General features: G+C 36.0%; 2 protein-coding genes across 2 annotated transcripts in view; both read left to right on the top strand.

The window, feature by feature from the left end:
• The window catches only part of LOC123665210 (disintegrin and metalloproteinase domain-containing protein 22), a 91,258-nt gene extending 77,292 nt beyond the window's left edge, over positions 1–13,966 (top strand). The window contains exons 8-17 of the mRNA XM_045599547.1: positions 150–452; positions 1,238–1,409; positions 2,992–3,132; positions 4,061–4,179; positions 5,455–5,618; positions 6,617–6,714; positions 7,201–7,315; positions 7,954–8,049; positions 8,724–8,853; positions 11,413–13,966. Coding sequence (XP_045455503.1) covers positions 150–452; positions 1,238–1,409; positions 2,992–3,132; positions 4,061–4,179; positions 5,455–5,618; positions 6,617–6,714; positions 7,201–7,315; positions 7,954–8,049; positions 8,724–8,853; positions 11,413–13,765 — 3,691 coding nt within the window. The 3' untranslated portion in view covers positions 13,766–13,966. The remainder of the gene's footprint in view (positions 1–149; positions 453–1,237; positions 1,410–2,991; positions 3,133–4,060; positions 4,180–5,454; positions 5,619–6,616; positions 6,715–7,200; positions 7,316–7,953; positions 8,050–8,723; positions 8,854–11,412) is intronic.
• A 6,129-nt stretch (positions 13,967–20,095) lies between these two features.
• LOC123665209 (probable small nuclear ribonucleoprotein Sm D2) lies at positions 20,096–21,697 on the top strand. Its single transcript, XM_045599546.1, has 3 exons — positions 20,096–20,274; positions 20,346–20,598; positions 21,369–21,697. Coding segments are annotated over exons 1-3 (360 nt in total). The 5' UTR covers positions 20,096–20,272; the 3' UTR covers positions 21,474–21,697.
• The last annotated feature ends 1,823 nt before the right edge of the window (positions 21,698–23,520 follow it).

Here is a 23,520-nt window from a genome sequence, read left to right as displayed (position 1 = left end):
ATAATTAAGGAAGCAGGCATCGTACCCACATATCCCTGAGCAGAAAGCAGGGCCCCTGAAAATTGTGCCAATAGGGTAAAACTACAATTTTAAAGAAAAAAAAAATCGCTTTATATTCCTTTCTTTTATTTATGATTTTTATTTTTCAGACGCCAAAAATTTAATGGTGGAGTTGTGGGCAAAGCGTTAAAGGGTCCGATGTGTACATACCAGTTTTCTGGCGGTGTTGCAACAAATCACTCCGAGGTGATAGGTCTAGTAGCCACTACTATAGCTCACGAAATGGGCCACAACTTCGGTATGGAGCACGATACGGAAACGGACTGTACTTGCCCAGATGATAAGTGTATCATGAGCCCGTCTAGTACTTCAGTAACGCCCACACATTGGTCTTCTTGCAGTCTACGTTCTTTGGCGCTTTCTTTTGAAAGAGGCATGGACTATTGTTTACGGTGAGGACCTTTTATTTACAACTTTTTATACCTGCGAAAATTAAAAGTAACAAGTTATTGAAACACATGAATATGCTTGTCCCTAAAAGAGACTGTGCACTTCCAAAAATAATTACAGGTGGAAGTGAAATGAGGTAAAATTACACAAAGGAAAGGTTTGAAGACCATACTTACGAATAAAATAATATACTCTTCATATCAGTTACATAGATATGTATATCCTTAAATATTAAAATGTATATTGATAATATATAAATGATGACAAAGACAGCACGATTTTTTTCTTTTAACTAGATCTATTTCTTTAACTCTGTTGATTAACGAATACAATTAAAGTGTCACCACTTTTACAAACCAAGGTAACCAAAAAGTAAATAAATTGGTTTTTTTGCTCTTCCAATTCCATAGTGTGAATTCTGACAGTTTCACATAAGTATATCTCTGTTTCCCTTCTCCTACATGGAGAAAGAGGCATATATGCCTAAAAATGGGATGTTACAGGCCTAATTAATCAATCAATGTAGGCTCTACCAACTACATGCTTTACAAAAGTTTTGGTAAATTCACAGAAGTTCTTCTACGTGGAAAAAAACTAAACCCAGCAAGGGGATATTACAGGCTTGTTATATATTATCTGTAATTTATTTGTATAATATTATCTGTATGCTTTCTTGTTATCTGTATCGTATGATGGAACAGCTAGCTGCCTGTTTGTCCCCAGTTGGCAAGCTCATTTTAACATACTACATTTACAGTGCTGAAACAATCAATGTATTTGTTGACAGGAACAAACCCAAGAGACTCTTCGATTCACCAACATGTGGCAATGGTTTCGTAGAACCAGGGGAGCAGTGTGACTGTGGGATAAACGGTAGTCCAGCCTGCCTTGCTTGTTGTGAAGATTGTGTTTTGCGGTATAACGCTACCTGTGCTGTTGGAGAGTGTTGTGACCCTCAGGTTAGACGGAAATTCTATTTATTTACTAGCTGACCCCGCAAACGTTGTTTTGCCATATATGTTATTAACACCCTTAATCCCCCCCCCCCCCTTATAACTTAGGGGTATGAAAAATAGATGTTGGCCGATTCTCAGACCTACCCGATATGCCCACAAAATTTTATTAAAATAGGTCGAGCCGTTTCGGAGGAGTTCAATGTTTAACACCATGACACGAGAATTTTATATATTAGATTTCCAATAATGGTGAGGTAGACACAAAAACATTCACAATAAATAACACCAGGGTACAAACAAATCGAGTATTACCTCAATTATAGGCACATACAGCTTACTTATACGTATTTCATTCCAAAACATAAAATGGATCCAAGGCAAAAAATAATCAATGCAATAAAATTAAAATTAATACTAAAAAATTAAAATCTTCTGGATGATCCAAGATTAGATCTGAAAACAGTAATAGAGCTTTCTTTGAAGTCATAGACATGTATCGGCATGTTCTATGTGACCTTAAAACTTAATTGCAACATCTGGAAATATTGACTGAGGAATGATCTTAACCTTATAGAAAATCACAGTCAAATAAGTTGTGCTCCTGTGATGAGTTAAGGAGCCAGCGCTCCGAGCTTCTGCTTGAGGCGGGGAGGTGGGGAGAGTCAGGGTTGGCAATGCGCTTTAGATGACCCTGGTGTTGCAAACTTCTATAAGCTACGGTATCCGCTTACCATCAAGGGCGTACGCTTGTTTGCTACACTAATGAAATGATAATTGTGTTTGCAGGCAAACGAAGAAACAACCGACTTCAATTATACCGACAAGTAATACAACGTAGGTAGATGAAAATATAGTCGAGTAAATACGCATTATCAAAGATTACTCCAAAAGTTGTAATCAGATCTCGATGAAATTTAAATGTGACCACATGATAAACATCGGCTTTCGATTAAATGAAAAATTATCAATATCGGTACACCCAGTAAAAAGTTATGCAGATTTTCGAGTCCTCGATTTCTCTGGGATCCCATCATCAGATCCTGGTTTCCTTATCATGGTACCACACCAGGGATAAACTTTTGACCGGGTGGACCGATTTTGACAAATTTTGTTTTAATCGAAAGGTGGTGTGTGCCAATTGGTCCCATTTATTATTTATTTGAGATCTAATAACTAGTTTTCGAGTTATATCTAATTATGCGTTTTTACTTGACGCTTTTTTCGTCGACCTACGTTGTATTATACCGCATAACTTTCTACTGGATGTACCGATTTTGATATTTCTTTTTTTGTTGGAAAGGGGATATCCTTAGTTTGGTACCATGATAAGGAAACCAGGATCTGATGATGGGATCCCAGAGAAATCGAGTGAAACTCTCCTTTCCAACAAAAATATAATTATCAAAATCGGTTCATAAACCACGAAGTTATCCTCGAACATACATAATATATATATATATATATATATATATATATATATATATATATATATATATACGGTCGAATTGAGTAACCTCCTCCTTTTTTGAAGTCGGTTAAAAAGAAAATAAAAGAGTTTGGTATAATTTAGCCGTGTATATTTCAGACATGTCGACCGAAGTCAGCGGGGACAGTGTGTCGGTCGGCTGATCGTGAATGCGACCTGCCTGAGTATTGCAGCGGGTATTCCGAGTTTTGCCCAAGGGATGTACATAAGATGGACGCCACGCCCTGCTCTAATAACGAGGTTTTATTTAATTTTCCTTTTCTTGTAAATATGATTAATCACTAATTATCATCATCATCACCACTTCAGCCTACCGCAGTCCACTGCTGGACATAGGCCTCCACAAGTTTACGCCAAAAATAACGTGAACTCATATGTGTTGCCCATAGTCACCACGCTGGGCAGGCGGGTTGGTGACCGCAGGGCTGGCTTTGTCGCACCGAACACGCTGCTGCCCGTCTTCGGCCTGTGTATTTCAAAGCCAGCGGTTGGATGGTTATCTCGCCATCGATCGGTTTTTTAAGTTCCAAGGTAGTAGTGGATTTGAGTTATTCCTTAGTCGCCTCTTACGATACCCACGAGAAGAGAGGCTTTGGCTATATTCTTTATAATTATGATTAATATCCACGCAAAATCAAAATCAAAAATTACTTTATTCAAATAGGCCTCAAAGGCACTTTTTGATCATTACCTTAAATATATATTTATTGAAGCATTGACAAGAAACTCCGCAGTTACTCTTTTAACGTACAGAAATCTTCCAATAGATTCCGCATATTGAGCGTTTTTTAAAATTCCTAAACAATGGCGGCATGCTTAGTATGGAAATTGATTTGTTGTTAGACCAAATTAATAAAATAAATTAAATCATAGCGTAAATTCGTAGCCTGTATTACTCGGTAATCTTTCAGACGATAAATAACATATTTAAAGCAATTCAGTGGTGTTAGAATTTACACCTTTAAAAACTGAAGACAAATAGGTTTATGTTTAATATATACACACGTTCGTCTGTCGTTAAAAATGGCAACGTAATGTGTGTATTATTAGGTAGGCACCTTAATACCTCGATCCTTAAGTGGAAGGTTACCCTGGTCACTGCCAATTGCGTCAATGCAAACTAGTCTTAAAAAACCTTCGATTAATATTTATATGGTTTTTTTTACAGGCATACTGTGTCCGAGGGTCTTGTCGCACTCATACGGACCAGTGCCGGCTACTGTGGGGCTCCACGGGTTCGATGTCCGATATCAGATGTTACACCTCGTCAAACGTTAAAGGCGATAAGTAAGTAATTTTCTCTCCTATATATAAATACATTCAATGTTCTTTAGGAGGGTAGGATAGAATTTTTTTTCTGGCGTCTTGTAATAATACAAACAAGGACAGGTAAAAAATGTATAGGTAACCTTATCATTTCGTGATAGCTTGACCCCTTTTTGACGCTGGGAAATGCACGTACGCACTGATCCCGCTGCCGATTTCAACAGGGAAGTGTGGCTTCCGACATGTTCTGAACATGCCAGATTAACCCACTAAAACCAGCGGCGCTCTCGCCGTCATGTGTAACGAGTGTGTCGTGCCGTACCTATCGGACCGCCATACTCGTGACAGGCCGAGTTGGCCTCCCTACCCGTAAGCTTATGCGGGTACTCGTACTTATCGGAGCAGCCATGCCCGGTAAGCACCTCTATCAGTGACCAGCTGACCCAGCGACGAAGATGAGGACGTGGCGTTCAATGGCGTAAATGATGATATTGTTCATCAATCAAGCAGGGCTTTAAGCCTGAGTCCCGATCCTACGTACCTGGTCCACACTCGAAAACCAGCGGCGCTCTCGCCGTCATGTGTAACGAGTGTGTCGTGCCGTACCTATCGGACCGCCATACTCGTGACAGGCCGAGTTGGCCTCCCTACCCGTAAGCTTATGCGGGTACTCGTACTTATCGGAGCAGCCATGCCCGGTAAGCACCTCTATCAGTGACCAGCTGACCCAGCGACGAAGATGAGGACGTGGCGTTCAATGGCGTAAATGATGATATTGTTCATCAATCAAGCAGGGCTTTAAGCCTGAGTCCCGATCCTACGTACCTGGTCCACACTCGAAATTTGTCCTCGATCACTTGCGCCTGTGGTTCCCAAAGCGGATCGTTCGAGAGAAGTATCGCCGCCGTCCCCGAAGCCGCATGGTATCCACGTATGACTCTCACCGCTATGGCCCTCTGCAGCCCCCTTACCTGAGCGTCCCTGAAACCGCATGGTACCCACGTATGACTCTCGCCGCTATGGCCCTCTGCAGCCCCCTTACCTGAGCGTCCCTGAAACCGCATGGTATCCACGTATGACTCTCACCGCTATGGCCCTCTGCAGCCCCCTTACAGCGTCCCTGAAACCGCATGGTATCCACGTATGACTCTCACCGCTATGGCCCTCTGCAGCCCCCTTACCTGAGCGTCCCTGAAACCGCATGGTATCCACGTATGACTCTCGCCGCTATGGCCCTCCGCAGCCCCCTTGAAAGCCCCCACCCTGCAACGCCGCAGTAACCAGTCGCGTCCCCAGGAAGGGCAACTGCGGCTACCAGCGCGGCGAGCAGCCCGTGTTCGCGCGCTGCCCGCCCGAGGACGCGCTGTGCGGCCTGCTGCAGTGCAAGCACCTCAACGAGCGCCTGGAGTTCGGCATGGAGTCCGTGTCCACGCTGTCCGCCGTCTTCATCAACAACAACGGTACGCGCCATACAACTGCTCGTCACACTACTGCACGTCACACGAGAACACGCCACGCCACTACACGTCACACCACTACATGCCACACCACTACATGCCACACAACTACACGTTACACCACTGCCCGTCACACTACTGCACGTCACACGAGTACACGACACACCTTTACACGCCACACCACTACACGTTACACCACTGCCCGTCACACTACTGCACGTCACACGAGTACACGACACACCATTACACGTCACACCACTACACGTTACACCACTGCCCGTCACACTACTGCACGTCACACGAGTACACCTCACACTACTACACGCCATACCACTACACGTCACACCACTACACGTCACACCACTACATGTCACACCACTACACGTCACACCACTACACGTCACACCACTACACGTCACACCACTACACGTCACATCACTACACGTTACATCACTGCCCGTCACACTACCAAACGTCACATCGCTGCACGTCACACCACTACACGTCACATGACTACAGGTCACAGTGCTACACGTTACACTACTACAGCGCTCATTCTCCCGTTAGGTACTCGCCTGAAGAATCTTGCTGCTCTGACAATTTTACTTATCTCAAGAACTAAATACTTGTAGCAGTATTATTTTAGCTGTGAGGTCCTGTAAGGTTGGTGTACTTACCCAGTCCCTGCTATACCATACCTCAATTAAAGTTACATCTATTCTGTCGGTCCCGGTTGTTATCATGAACACCTCATAACGATCATTACTCATAGTAGGAAAAATATCTGCCAACTCGCATTGGACCAGCGTCGTGGTTTAAGCTCCGATCCTTCTCCTACGTGGGGAAAGAGTGTATGCCCAGCAATGGGATGTTACAGACTGAAGCCTAAGCCTACAAAATACTGAATTGAATTCACAATCCCCAGGAGCAGAAGACAAGGACACTGCAATCTACACAAACGGGTCAGTCATTTAATTATAATTTATGTGTCTCTTCTCTAGGTACGATCCTGACTTGCCGCACAGCCATGATCGACCTTGGCCTGTCTGAAGTTGATCCAGGGATGGTGCCAGACGGAGCCAAATGTGGTGACGAGAAGGTAATAAACTTCTATTATCAGTTATGACTATTAGTTATGAGTATACACGCGAATGGAGTTTACTCTTTAAAGACGATTACCGTTGTCATTTTAAATTAAAATTTTCTATGAAATAATCAAATTAATAAAATAAAAAATAATAAAACTGGGGTTAACAACTGACTGGAGCTTACGACTGACCAGTGGCGTAGCGAAGGGGGTTAAGGGGGGTATCATGCCCTGGACGCTACTCACAAAAGGCGGTGCCCCTTATACTATCATATGGGGAGGGGGGGGGGAGGGTTAAAAAGGTATCGTTCCCCGGGGCGCGTGTTAACCTCGCTACGCCACTGCGACTGACAGTTGTAAAACTGACTGGGGGGTTACGACTGACTAGTGTTTACGACTAACTGGGATTTACAACACTGGTGTGAACAAAAAAAAAAAAAGAATGAAATACGAACATCATATTTTTATGGTAATAGTATGCTTATTATTTAATTTCAGATGTGTTACAATCAGAAGTGTGTACCGGTGGCGAGCTTCATGCAAGATGTAGCTCAAAAACCTACATCTGTCTGTCCGTCTAACTGTTCAGGGCATGGTATCTGTAACTCTGAAGGTATGTACCTATTAATATTGTATACATATTTGAATATTTTTGTAATAAGTTAAATGTGTTATTATTTTACATTATTGCTTAATGTTTTTCATAAGAAAAATCAAACATTACATCATTGTCATATGTATTATTGACACATAAGTTCATCTTTTATAGCATTGTGTTATTGGTACTGTAGACAATACAATACCCATGTTTTAGGAAGGTAGGACAGTTCCTCAGTTAGTACTGATACACATATCCATACCACTTTGTGTAATAAATATGTATAAACGTTAAGTACTGTATGTAGTTTAGTTTAAAGAATCTCGTTTATATTCATTCTGTAAAACACATTATTATAAACTAATGTGTATTATTTTAGTCAGTATGTCTGTCCGTGTGTAAAATATTTGTTTTAATATACACACATTGTTGTCTATTCCTAAGGTAGACAATTTAAGGCCTGTGTTTTAACTAACAGCTGGCTGATATAAATACATATGTTTTTGAGTTATAACTGTGCATATAAATAAGACATACCAATAAAAATACATTGTACACTCAGGTTGGAAGTCAAACCAACATCTCAGGTGCAGAAATTAGTGTCATTGTTAATTGCCAACGGGCTTGTCTATATGAATATTTTTGCTGTGCAGGCCACTGTCACTGTGAAGCAGGGTTCGCCCCCCCACTCTGTGCCTTACCTGGAGCTGGAGGATCCGTGGACTCCGGCCCGGCTACCGACTCCAGCGGTAAGTCTTTTTATATACAACTAAGACGACAAACAAGTGTACTAATTATCTGATGCTAAGCGATTACTGTAGCTCATAGACGCCTGTAACTCCAGAATTATAGCAATCTTCACTTTACTCACCACAGGAACACAAAATTACTCAAGAGCAGTATCATTTAGCTGTGATCTTCTGTAAGGTCGAATTGCTTTCATAGTCGTGCTGGTTCAGATTTTGAGCCGGAGATATCCTGGTGTGCCCTACCTCAATAGGTTCCCTATTATACCCTAATTATCGCCATTCTTCATTTGTATTATTATTTTTGTCATTGACATTATTCATTAAATTAACATGTTTCTAAAAAAATCTAATTTAAAAACTGAAAATTAAACAAAAACATAATGCGTAAAGCTTTGACTTAGCTGTAAGGAAATATTTAGATTTAATTCTTAGGAAATTTTTAGATATCTGTATAATTTAAGGGGCTACAACCAAATGTAGAAATTATTATATAATACCAGTATTTTGTTTTTTTGGCTAAGAAATTGTAGCATTTCTGAAAGATTTGTAACGTCTTACAGTGGGTTGTTTTTTCGATAAAAGTGCTATTGTTAAAGTGCTGCGCCATTATTTTTTTAAAAGTCTAATTTGATGTCTAAATCTGTATATATTAATAAGTGTATTATGAATTTCAGTTCAAAGAAACTTCATGGTTGCGATGTACGTCATATTCCTCGGGATCTTACCATCGATCCTATTGATAATGTTCCTGATGTACTACTCGAAGCACAACGTCGTCTCATGGTGGAAGACACCCAGGAAAACGTACGTACCGAATATCTTCAAAAATCGCATTTTCAATAGAGACCCTAAAACTAAAAGTAACTTTCGCTTTAACCTATCGAGTTTCTCGAGTTCTAGCTCATTTATAAGACTATTAAGTTTCAAACGTAGCAAAAATAAGGATAAAATTAATAAGACATATTCCGAGTGTGATGAAAATTATGATAACGATAATGGAAGTGTCGATTTTGATGTTAATTTAAATAAAAGTAAAGTGAAAGATAGTAAAACAGTCAATTTTGTACACAAAGATGGCCAAAAGAAAGATACAGTTAAAAAGATTCACAGGAAAATAAACAAAGAAGACATTAAAGTAGCGTGCGATGATGAATTTGCGTTAAATACTAAAATGGAAGCTAAAAGTGATTTAAAGAAAAATGATATTGTTATAATAAATACTGGCTTAGCGTCAACCACAAACAAAAATATAAACAAAATTGATTTAAAACCAACAAACAACAAAATTGATAATAATCTAATTAAATATCAAGAAACATCAAAAGTACATAATAGTATAAAAAATAAAAATAACTTAGTAATTGTTAACGCCGGTTTATCTTCAACAACTAATAATAATATAAAGGTTAGTAATATAAAAAGTAAATTAAATAACGATACAGAAAATCAAAGAACTAATTTTAAAGATTTACAAAATAAATTTAACCAATCTTAAGTTACAATTAATTTAAAACCGCCGAAATGTTAATGAAAATTTGAAATAAAAACTATTTTTAATGATTCTACTTATATTAATTTTTACATTAGAGTGTTAATTTAATATGAACTAGAAAAAGATGGATAGGGAAAAAATATTGGACTAAATAATCAAGAAAAATTTGAATTTCAAAAAGATGCGTCATTATTTGCGAGTAAAAGATATTTAGCAAATCAGATATTTGTGACATATTCAAATTTCATTGAATACTCTATATTAGGTCTGAATATAAAACTTGGAATACTAAAATTAGTATTCTTAACATACGACATCTGTACATAACTTTGAAACTAATTTAAAATGTATAATAAATAGTCTGAATAAAAAACACGTGTGTCAGCACCGATACGCGACTGGAGTTTACTCTTTCAGAGAGATTACTGTGATATTAAAAATTATATAAATGTCTTTTTTGCAAGAGACGTTGCGCGGTCACATTCAAAGTAGCGTTACTGCCTCACACGATTATATGTGTATGATATATTTTTTTTTTCATACCGTGGCCTTATATTATTTCTTAAGGAGTGAAATCCAAAAAATTATGTAAATTTTTCATCTAATAAGCTTTTGTTTATTGTTTTTGGCTATAAGTTTGGCAATGTTGTTTTGGTTATGTATTATTTGGTGTTGGTGACTTAATATTTTAGTTTAATTAATTTTGACTTAAATTTGGCTGTAGATGTAATTATTTTTAATACTCAGTAGATATTAAGTACGTATAATTATAGTTTTTACAGCATTTTGTATGGATGATATTTGGTTGAATTATAGATTGAGCCAAATTGTACCAAAGAAATAATCGACTTGTTCAAAAAATCATTATAAATTTAATTGAATTACCTGTTCTTGACACTTTACTGTACAACAGTCATATCGAACTTTAATTGGTTTTGGGAAAATTTCGATGATTGTCTTTGGCCTATAATTGATTGATATCAAAATTTTAGTTATTAAAAAATAAACATGTAATTTAATTTATTGCATGTTAACACGTAGTAGTGAATTTGATTTATATATTTTATAATGTCTTCACACATACATAAAAATGGCGTTATCGGAAATAGTAATTGTATGTACTTATGAATTCGTATATATAATATAATTTAAAAATAACAAACTGCCATCTTAAACCTTATTATCCATTTTTAATCACAGAATGTAAACCAAATTCACTAATTAGTAGTTTATATTTGCACATCTTTCTTTGTCTTCCATCTTTTCTTTGTATTTTAACATAAAACTATTTTCTATTTTAGTTTGTTTTTATTAATAAATCTTCTTTACTCTCTGTTTCATTTTTCATTTCATACTTAATATAATGTCTGGCCAATACTTGCGTATCGTTAGTTTCGAAGCTGGCGTATGCTTTTATTCAAGATTTTTTGGTGAGTTGCAACATTGGGTTATTCTTACGCTTAGCATGAGATTGTTTAATCCATGCATTTGTTTTCGTTAACCTAAATCTATAATTATTTGCATGCTATTGGTATGATTTTTAGCCGTGAAATAACATGCATGCAAGCATGGATAAACATAATTATAATATTATGAATGTATCTCTTTCATTTATCTTCATATATTTGTTAACAGTTCATAAGTGCATATATTTGTTTAATAGACATTCGCATTTTTGAACCTATCGTAAAGTTGGAACTAAATTATAAATTATCAATATTAGTGTTTTCAATTAAAGACTATGTAGAAATATATTTATAGCTCTAATGGCATAAAATAGAATTCCACTAAAATACTAAGTTCCAATTTTATGTATAGGAAGCAACGATTTTTATGTGATATTTAATAAAATTATTTATTAATCATTACAGGATCCAGTCTCCGAATAAAAATAGTTTGCAACGTCGCCTAACGCGTAGTGCAAATAAATTTGCTGCTAACTTCCAAAGCAACGCTCAGAACAACGCTCAACCAGTCAACGTACACACACTTTCCAATCCAGACGACATGAGCTCGAGTCTCCTAAGGAGCGACTCTGATCGAAGTCCAGCAGGCAATATCAACCCATCAGGAAACTTCTTCGGAAATTTCAAAGGGTTCTCTCTAACGCCCGTGGATAAAAATCAACCTCAAATCGATAAAGATAATAAGATAGAAAATGTACCAAAAAGTGCTAAAATAACTCCAGTACATAGAAGTTCGAGTAATAGCCAAAATCTTAGCCAGAGTGCATTGAAACCAGTTTTAAGATCCGCGCCACCGTTACCTATTGTTCCAGCAACGACTAAATCGAGTCCAAAAAGTAGTCCGTCTATAAAAAGAACAAACAGTTCAGTACAAAATAGGATAAAAGCTCTAATGGGGTCTGATAAAACAGAGGAAATTCCCGTTCAGTCAAATTCGGCACCGAGGCCAGTTATTTCGAGTCCGATTCTGGAAGCTTCAACTTGTACTGCCAAAGAATTAATTTCGCCCCTTCAAGGGTCTAAAACTTTAGGCCCTGTACGAGCAGCCCCTACTGTTCCTAGTTTTTCACCAGACTTACCAAAGAGACCTTTAAGTATGCATTCAGGTGGCAACGTTCCGACAAAACCTCTTCCAGAAGAACCTAAGAAGGGTATTTCACTCAACAGAATTGCTTCATTCTTAAAACATGAAAAGCCTAAAGAGAAAGAACGTAATCCCGTCGAAAGAAGTCACTCTTTGCCGAAGAACGCAAACAATCAGTTGAAAATTGCGAAAGTCGATAAGGTTGCCTTAAGGAATTTGCAGATATCGAACCCTATTCTGCAAAAAGAAATCGAACTTCCCGTAAATACTGTGCCCGTGGTTTCCGATTCAGAAGAAGTTGATGATCAGAAGGCCTTTGTGAATAGAGCTCAAAGCATGAGAACGCCTTCGGTACCAAAACCAGTATTACAGAGCTTTGGTTCAATGAGGCAAGCGCCCGGAGTACCGAGACCTTTATCTTGTGTAGGTAGACCTACAGCTCCCCCTCCCCCTTTGCCTAATCAAATGAAAAACGAGAACAAAACTCCTATATACCAAAACCCTAAAATTCAAACTGAAATAAAATCTACAGATTACGTCGATTGTATTGAGGAGAAACCTGCTGCCCTCGCACATATCGATGAAGAATCAGGTGACAACATATATGCGATTATCGAAGAAAGTCCCGAGAAACACTGCAAGCCTCTCCTCGGCTTACCTCCTAAAACAATAACGGCTCCAATAGAAGAGTACAATGTACCGAAACCCATTACTTCTAATTCGGGAAGTACTGAAAGCATGGGTCTGCTCGGTGAAATAGTTAATGAAATTCAAAATCGAAACTTCGAATCTATTTATTCAGCGTCTACATTAGCAAGAAAGAAGGAAAAGGAAGGTCGGAAGAATTCAGAGAACAGTAGAGATAGTACTTACATGAACACAGACTATAAAAGGCCAGAAAGTGTGTATAACTCTGAAGTGAAATCTAGCGCCGCTTCTACCACTAGTAGCGGCTACTTGCACCCTTCTGCAGTAAACGTACCGACTTATATGAAGAAACAAGAGGAAATGAAGCCAGAAATCGAAAAACCCCCGTCGCCGACTTTAAAAGTTAACTCGAAGATACCGACTTTCACAAGACAAGTGACTCCACCAGGTCTTAGGACTACATCGACCTTTAAGACGGTCCCGCAATCTCCTAAATCTGTGGCGAAAACTACAACTACCCTCAAAACAATACCCAATAGTCCAGACTTAGTATCGAGCTGTGCTGTCACAGATATGAAAAATGTTAAAGCGCCAGATGTAATTAATAATAATAAATCCGCAGAAGTACCAAAAATACACGCGACAAAGCCCAGTACAATGGCGAAACCTATCGACAACCGTCCTCCATTAAGACCGGCGCCATCTGTCGATAAAAAACCGACAACTAAAACGACGCCTGTATTAAAACCCGTCAATTCCTCATCGAATATTAACAAAATAGATAAAAATCCGACCATAAATCGTACAAATTCAAAAACGGATTCAAACGTAAAGGCGATAGCGGATAGCTTAAATAAAAATCGACCCAAAATCGTGCCAAAACCGAGTACGATAACTCAGAAGACTGATTCGAATGTAAAAACAAACGCAACTAAATTGTCCGCGAAGCCATCAAATGTCGCAAGCTTGCAACAGAAATTCGAAAATAGGAAATCTTTAGGAAAAGAAGTTACTGCAAAAAAATGAGTTTTATAAACTTTTAAATAAGGTAACTTACTGCACATTACTTCTTATAAAGAGTTATAGGGAAAAGAATAACAACAGTAAAATTTAGTTTTTACGACGACTTTATTGTGATTGTAGTTAGATGACGTTTAGTATTGAGAGTATGAAATGGTATTTTCTGGATGATTATTGAATACAATGCTTAATTTATAGCTAGAAAAAGTGCAGCTGTATATGTATACAAAATCTAAGATCTAGTCGATTAACTTTTAAAACAGTTCATTTATGTGTAGATTATTATAATAAATTACATGAAATAGTTAACGAAGACCATAGACAACGTTTGATACAGAGAAAAAAGTAATTACTGTACTACTTAAATTTCAATTGATTAAACCATGCAAGGAACTTTAATATACAAGCTATTATTATAATTTATTATGAGAAATTGATTTAGCTTATATTGAAGGATGACTAAAGAATAATTTTGTTTTAATTTTTAATTCTTATATGAGTAGAGTTATTTTAATTTTTTTTTCTTTTTTGATTAATTTTGGTTGTCTATGAATGTTGATCTAATGCTCCAATCTTGATCATTGGTGATGAAAGAACACAAAGTGTAAAATTAAGATTAATTTATCAAATTTTAGTGTTCATAATTTAGTATGGAAAAGCATTTTGATCCGTGAAAAGTTTACGTTTAGATAATTTAGTGTAAATAATCTAGATGAAAATAAGACGTATTTTATTAATAAGTTTCGTTAAGGACATATATTTTAAAGCTTTTTTTGTAAATATTACCTTTATAATTAGTTAAATCGATCAAGTGTCTTAACGTAAATAGTGAAAATTAATTTGTATTTTTATAAAGATTATAGATAATATTTAATCATTGGTAATGAATAAATGAGCGATTGCCGATGTATACAAAACGTATGTTCTCGTGAAAATGTAATATTCCGCTAATGGTGCTAGACATAGGGTGTGATATTGTGTGCCGCTTGTTTTGTTACAGATAATGTTCGTGGCATTATTGAGGATATATCATAATATGAAAGATAGTAATACTTTACAACTCTTCACATACAAATGTTATAGCTGTTATGTCATTGCATAGTTTTCATATTTTAAAAGGAATTAAAGTGCAATTAATATTAAGTATGTGTAGACATCTCACTGATGGAAAAGGTTATCATCGTAGTTATACCTTTATCTCATTTAATATACAGTGGCGTAGCGAGTGGGGGAAGGGGGGCATCATGCCCCGGGCGCTACTTACAAAGGGGGTGCCAAATGGTCCGTAAAACAAAAAATTTATGGACATATTATATGGTTTTCGAATGGGGGGGGGGATAAAAAATTGTTCCACGGGCGCGAGTTAAGCTCGCTACGTTACTGTTAATATATTATACTTTTTTTTCAACATAGTATTATAATTTAAGTCACTGAACATATATTAAAGTATATATTAACTCAATAATGCCCGTGATTGTTTCAATGCAATAAATTTATTAATAATACAGACTGCTAATCGTCCATTATATATTCACTGCCAGCTTGGTACAAATATACGGTGCTGATTCGTCGCAAACGCAATATTTTATGACAGTAAGAAGACAGTTTATTATAAGCTTAAGCAGGTAAAATATAATTATCGTGTAGGTTCTGAGATTGGCAAATATTAACAAACAATAAATGATTTTTAATTAGATATTTGTCATCCCAGAAGCGTTTGAATTTTCGTCCGTACTATATACCACATCGAATTGATTTATCAAGTCATTTTGAATATTATTTCAAATGTTCAGACAGAATGTTGCTAATCTCCTAAAAATTTCAAATAAAAAAAAAATATTGATTGACAATTATTTATCAGTATTTTTTTTTTTTCACTAAAGTGTGTAATATAATGTATAAATATGAAAATTCATGCAAATGGTTTATACGTTCTTACATTTAATTGTTTATTTGAAGTAGATTTACGACATCTATTAACGTGATAGTAAAATTATTTAAGTTCCCGTGTAGTTAGATACGATTTTAAAAAAGTGATAAAAGTAATAATCTCAGTAATTTTTCATCCTTTAATGTCATGCAGTGGCGTAGCGTAGGTTTTTGCTGCCCGGGGCCCTACAAAAATTTGCCTCCCCATTCTGTCATTATTGTTTTTTACAATTTTCTTCAATTTTCTTCTCTAGGCTACATTTTTAATAACTTCATATTGTACTTATATTACAGATTGATGTGCATTTAAAAGATGAATCCCCTGATCTTTAAAATCGTTTTTAAAATTCGTCAAAATCATATTTGACAGAGCATGTGGTAATTTTTATTCGACAGTACTTAAATACATTTTTGTTGAATTTTCGAGTTTTTTTTTCTGGATGTATATACTGTGTATTACCTATTTTTTTTTTTGATTTATTTCTCTAAAACAAAAAACAATTAGGCCAAATTTGCTGCCATGCTGTGTTTTAACATTTCGTTTTGTTATTTACCATTAGATTTATTAGATCAATGGCCAACGAGCTTAACAAACTGATTTATTTATAAAAACACAACAATCTAGTATTAGTCAAGTTGCCTGTAAATACGAGTTAAGTAATTAGTATGATTTTATTTTTGTGTTAGCCACACATTAGGAAATTCTAAACATTTTTTAATATCATATCAAAAATCGACCGTTCCAGCGGGGATCGAACCTGCATCTCCGACTCGGACGAAACGATCGACTATGGACGGACGGACGGAACGGGAATGGTCCGGTCGATTTTTGATATTATATTAAAAAATGTTTACGAGTTAAGTAAATTTTTCCAGACAACAACTGCATAGTTCATAGTATAAAGATCGTGTACTAACTTTTTGAATAAAAATATCCACCCTAAAATGCCTGGCCGATATTGCCGATATACTCTGTGATAGAGATTAATCTGATCACGCTGTGCCCATTTTTGGTAACTTTTGTATTAAAGTTTAAACTAATTACTATTAGTGAGAAAGCACAATTGGTCCTGCACTTCGAAAGTTCTCGAGTTCGTCTCGCTTCCTCTCTTGCCTATTTTTACGCTGTTGATAGGCGGGATTTTTTTTATTGTGGTGATTTGCCATCATGACCCCCTCCCCACGCTACGCCACTGATGTCATATAACTTTGTGATATGATGCATACATGAAAGTGAGTTCAGGAAGTACATTAATCAATTATTATTGTAAATAGTACCAAAGAAAATTTATTATTAGAAATATTCGACGTTTAATTTGAATGAATGTATTGCGTGGGTATTTCTATTGAAGGAAAAAATAGTCTTTAATTTTCGTCGTAAACTGCATTTCGTCAGAACTTTTTGTTCTTAGCTAAAATATAAAAATGTATCGAATAAGGGATTTAATTATAGCTTATTAAATGAACATGACGATATTTTATTTGCGTATGATTAAATACTATTTGCTAAAACTGATGTTTTTTATTTTATCCTTTTTCGAATGTCAATATATTGTTTGTATTTGATGGGGAAAAATATCTTTTTATATGATTAACTTTATTTTGAACGATTCAGCCTGTAACATGCCACTGCTGGGCATAGGTCTCTTTTTCCATGTAGCCAGTAGGAGAAGGAGACGACCATGATTGATGAAAAGTAAATAGCGAATTAAAATTATAATTAAGTAATTAAAAGTACCAGCTATACATTTAGTAACTTTATATGTGAAACCTGACACATAGAAGGAAATTATTTTTCATAATCTGTCCCTTATAACGAAAATATCATAACGAATGCAGTAGAAATGATGTTTTTAAAATCAATTTAAAAACTTTATAAAGATTTTTTTTTAAATAAATACACGCTTCACACTCACGACCCACAGTAGGTTTTTTTTCTGTGTCGCCGATCCGGAAACAATACAAAAGTACCAATACAAATGTCTGTCGTGAAGGGAAGTGGAAATCAGTAGAATCAAACCTAAGTCGAACAAAATGGTAATCGCCAACTCAACAGCCAGTACTGTGACGCCTGCACCAACGCTTCGTCTTGAAGATGTTTTATGTGTGTACTAGGAACATAAAGACTAGGAAGAACACCAAATGTGTTGTCTTTACATTATGTGATATTATAAGTAACATTCCAATCTATAATATAAAAATGAGTCGCTGAATGTGTTGCTACGCGCAAAACTCGAGAACGGTTGGACCGATTTCGCTAATTCTTTTTTTTTTAAATATTCCTTGAAGTACGAGGATGGTTCTTACGGAGAGAAAAATTCTAAAAAAAAAAAATTTTAATTTCCTGAAAAAGTTTAAAAACAACACTTTTCTATACTCCCATACAAAAGATTTGTGATAATACTTAAAAGTCAATTTGAACTTTAATACCATACGATAAAGTTTGTGTTAGGCGATGCGAAGTTCGCCGGGTCAGCTAGTTGTTATTAAAAATGAATAACCAATATCTTGTTGTAATTGATTTCTTAGGGATGAATTTAGATTAAAAATTTTAGCGTTGTAGTAAGAAATTCCCTGTTGGAATTTTCTAAGGTACTGAGAGACGTTCCCTTGGACCCTTGGGAATGTTATTAATGAAGTAGATAAAACTCAATAAAATCTCAAATTACTTGCCTCTGTTGGCTTGTGTTCTTCATTCAACGTATAATAATTATTTCTTACATCAACAGCTCTTTTAAAGATCGCTGAAGATATAATAGGGTATGGAATAAAAATTTGTGACTGTTTTAGTCCTAATAGATTTGAGCAATGCACTTAACGCTGTCGATCACGATCTGCTTCTAGCATTTTTGACTCGTTAATCTATCTTGGCTCCCGCCATCAAGTGGTTTTCTTCATATCTTGGCGTAGGGGGTATTAGTATGTAGTAGCGATGATGGTAACTCTGATTAGTGCGAAGTGGGTGCTGGTGTTCCTCAAGGCGGTATATTATTCCTTTATTATTTTCTCTTTTTATTAATTCAAATTACATCATAATTAAAATGCCTTTATGCTTATGACTTGCAGCTTTATAAACAGACAAAGATTAGAGTACTACATTCTACTAATCGTCTTATAAATCAATATCTAATGCGTATACACAACAGGTCATTGAATTATAGTGTTGCTGTCAATGCTGCTAAGTGACAAGCGATTATTGTGGGTAGTTCTCGGTAACTGGCTGTTTGAGTACGCGCGCGCCTGATGATCGCGTGGGGCGCGGGCGACGCAAGGGGCGGGGAGTGCCGGCGACGATGCGAGCGTAGCGCCGACGAATTAAGCCGTCATCCGCGACGCCGAGCCGTCAACATTAATATTTTCTTTATCCGCGACGCCAAGCCGTCCATAGTTTTATATATTTTTATATTTTAAACAACAATATACGATACAAAAAAAAATACAGTCCACTTCATTAACCAGCATCGGGTACCAGTTTTCCCTAACCATTACGGCACAGGGCACTGGCCCCAACTCTGGCCTTGATTGAAACAAATTCTTTGCCGAACTTGATTTTCGATAGATACACAATACTACAATACACATTAACTAGAAATGATAAGGATCTGGGCATTATTATTGTCAAGTTTCTTTCCTGATCTGATCAAGTAAATGAATTTTCGCGTAAATTCTGCTCAATATTGCATCCCTTACTACACTTTAAGTATTTCTTACCAACTAAGCTCCACATGGTAAATACCTTACTTTTGCCATAATTGACTACGTTCATGTATATTGTTTGGACTTCAATAAAGTCAATTTTAACAACACCTGCATTCTTTTCATTTTCGGTTTGCGTGAGTATGATTATATTTCCCGTTATAGATCTCTTTTTAAATGGCTATCAATCCGTGAACGTAGGAACTTGCGAATTCTTTGCTTAAAAAACAATTAGCCGTATAGCCGGTAATAAGATGAGCTAATTAAGTTAACCGGTTAAATTAGCTAAGCCTATCAATTAGCTATGTAATTAACTTAGCTAACTTTTTTAGCTGGCTTGACCGGTTAAATTGTTCAGCCCTATATATATTTCAATAGATTTATTTGCGTAACCAATGACAAAGGATACTATAAAACAGTATATAGGATAATAGTATATATATATGTATATATATATATATATTCTATTTTTATAATTATACTTATACACGCAATACAAACTATAAGATTTTACAAGACAAAAAAATTAATATTAGTCATTCCTGATTACTACTTTTACGGTATTTTTTCTGAATTTTGATATTTATAATAATTATATTCTAACTATTCTTAATAGATATATTTATATTTTTGTTGATTGATTGTGTAGATTATGCTTATGTCTTATACTTTTGTATAAGTTATAAACCAAAAATGTTTTTAATCTATGGTGACTGTTAAAAAATATGCTATGATGCTATCTGTATTGTGTAGACTCTGTAGACCTGTAGTTTAAAAGCGGTAAATTGTATTCTGTCCTCGTTTGTGGAACTGTTTTTTTTGGTTGAAAAAAGCGGTTTATCATCCTTATAAACTTTATATTGCGTCGTATTATAACACTATACCAAAATGTAAGTATAATATTAATATCTGGAATGAGCATAAACTTTAGTTTGTTCATGTTAAACGAAAACATTCGCAGGACGTCTACAGTGAAGCCACGCTCGGAAATGACTTTAGATGAGTTATCTAAAATTGAAGAAGAAGAATTTAGTACCGGTCCCCTTTCAGTACTTACACAATCAGTGAAAAATAATACACAAGTTTTGATAAACTGTCGAAACAATAAGAAACTTCTAGGCCGTGTGAAGGCTTTTGACCGGCATTGTAACATGGTTTTGGAAAACGTCAAAGAGATGTGGACAGAGGTACCGAGGACGGGTAAAGGAAAAAAGGTAAATTTAAAGAGGGCTTCGAACCAAATATTTGCTTTAAGTGAAAATAACCTCAAAACTGTTATTATTTAAATATAATTACACTGGCTAGTTTCTTAAAAGAAACACAATATACACATACAGAACATACAAATTGCACTCAAATGTACTTGTTGTCTTATAAGCATTGTAGGATTAATAGTCCTTCCAATCAAAATTGTGCTAACCTAAATCTTAAGTTATCTATAACCCTTACATAGTAATAGTAAATATAAAAATTAAAGTCATAGAAAACTAATAATAATCTATTACAAGAATACCGCCGCGTTGGCGCAACGGTCACAGCCATGGATTGTACCTGTTGCGCTGGCAGTTGTAGGTTCGATCCCCGCACATGACAGACATTTGCATTGGCCATACAGGTGTTTGCCGTGGTCTGGGTGTTTGTGCAGTCCTTGTGTGGGTCTCTCCACCGTGCCTCGGAGAGTATGTTAAGCTGTCGGTACCGGTTGTTATCATGTACACCTGATAGCAATCGTTACTCATAGTAGGGAATATATCCGCCAACCCGCATTGGAGTAGCGCGGTGCATTAAGTTCTGATCCTTCTTCTACATGGGGAAAGAGGCCTATGCCTAGTAGTGGGATATTACAGGCTGAAGCGCGTGCAGCGTACAAGAATACCATTTTTTACAATAAAACTTTACTAGAAATAAATACATTATAATTAACTTTTAAAAGGTACTAAAATATTTAAAAGCGATTTACTTAAATTATAAACATTGTTTTCAGGGCAAAGCTGTAAACAAGGACAAATTTATCTCAAAAATGTTCCTCCGTGGAGATTCAGTCATTTTAGTTTTAAGAAATCCACTCGCAACTGCTGCAGGAAAATAAACTTCTGAAACAACCTCAAAGATAAAAAGCTTAATATAAGTTTGATAAAATTAACTCTAAACATTAAATTTTAATATAAATTTAATTAATAACTACCAACAATACTTGTGAAAACCAGAATTTTATACCTTTTTACATGTCATCTAATGATAACCTGGTGATATAAATTAAAAATAACAAAATTCCAACGTAAATTTCATAGTGTAATAAATAATTATCAATAACCATTTGTTTTATTTGCTAAACGCCTTATTACACCCGTAGAAATATGGTATTTAAAACTCATGTGCAATAGTATCCTTTTACTAAAACATTTTCTAAGGACTAATATGACTTATTTTCATTTTTCTGTAATCTATATTTTTTTATTTTAATTTTTTTTTATTTTATTAGGATAGCTTACAGCTTATTATAACTAATATAGATTAAAAATAAAAAAAGCTAATAAGCTACTACATGAGTTTTCACGGGCTATTCTCCACAACTCGACGTCTCAGTGCACCTATTTTGCGTGGTAACAAGCTACTACATATAGACACTAAAAAAATCTATATAATGCTGAACAAGAATAGTTACCAGTGTGCACAGATTCCAATATAGATCTAACAATCGCCATTTTTATGGCACTGATACTCCCATGAAATAAGTCATAACTTTAATTTGATTACATGCCTGACAAACTCTAATAAGTACACTATTCTGTTGGAGGTTTGTATCTGAGGATGGAATATTAAACGGCTTGTAAGTTGTTACGCGATGCACGTTTGAAATTTTAAAAGAAGTTCCTCCTATGTGCAAAATCGGAGGGTGTCAGCTCCTGTGTACGGCGATCGTGATAAGGGTGAGTCACGAAGAATTCGCCAAACCGCAACATGGTTTGTCCAATCTTATTCCGGGTCGCCGTGGAACTCAACTTCCAGATATCGATTACAAGATTTGAAATTGATTTTACAACATATTTTCTTTTCCAACTTGACTTGTACTTGAGTATAATGACATCCTTGTATTGAGGTAGCAAACATTTGTGAATGAAAAACAGAAAAACCATTAAAGTAGACAATTATTAGGTAAAATAGGTAGGTTCGTAGGCCTTTCTGTTAAATAATCTGGTTCCCTGACATAACAGCTTACTAGGGTTGACAAAATTTTTGGCTTTGATATTTAATATAATTTTTTTACGGGGTATTTTGTAGCACGTTGTATAACAACAAAGAGAAAGTGGTGCAAATTAATAAAGCGTCATTTAATTGGCCTTATTAGAACTAAATATTAGTGTGAAGATCATTTTGGTATAAGTACCCCGTATACTCAATGTACTCTGAGGTATAAGTAACTATTATTCACTTCACTCACTTCAGCCTATCGCAGTCCACTGCTGGACATAGGCCTCCATGGTTATCCCGCCATCGATCGGTTTTTTAAATTCCAAGCTGGTAGTAGAACTGTGTTATCCCTTAGTCGCCTCTTACGACACCCACGGGAAGAGAGGGGGTGGCTATATTCTTTACTGCTGTAGCCACACAGCAAACTACTATTGATAGCTGACTACTAATAATAGCTGCTTATTTCTGTTGAGTTGTGAGTAGGTTCGGAATAACTTATTCAGTAAAAAAACTATATAATTTATGTAAATGTATTTGTTATTAACTTTATATTATGTATCTATGTAAGTACTGTAAAAATCGAATTTATTTACGGGTTCAACTTAGTGACCACCCGTTGTATTTGCTAAAACCCCGCCCCCCTGATCCCCCTCGAGTTTTCACGCAGTAATTCAAAATTATGGTTAAAATAATTTTTGAAGTAAAACTTCTTTACGCACGCTTGACGTGGGGAGTAAGCTGGTGAATGCGTGACGAGAGCGTTACCTAAAGTGTGATCGGTTGAGACGAACGGAAGTTGAAAAGGAGATATAAGTTAGATCGAGTTAAAGAAGTTTTAGTTCAGTCGTGTGGTCTGAAGCACGCACGTTTTTTTAAACATACTGCTCGGTATACTGTCAGTTTTTAATCAGCTAACGTCCTGGCATATGTGCATCAGTGCTGCC

The sequence above is a fragment of the Melitaea cinxia genome, chromosome 23 (genome assembly GCF_905220565.1).
Source record: "Melitaea cinxia chromosome 23, ilMelCinx1.1, whole genome shotgun sequence".
Taxonomy (NCBI): Eukaryota; Metazoa; Arthropoda; class Insecta; order Lepidoptera; family Nymphalidae; genus Melitaea; species Melitaea cinxia.
This window is presented reverse-complemented; position numbering and strand designations above follow the sequence as displayed.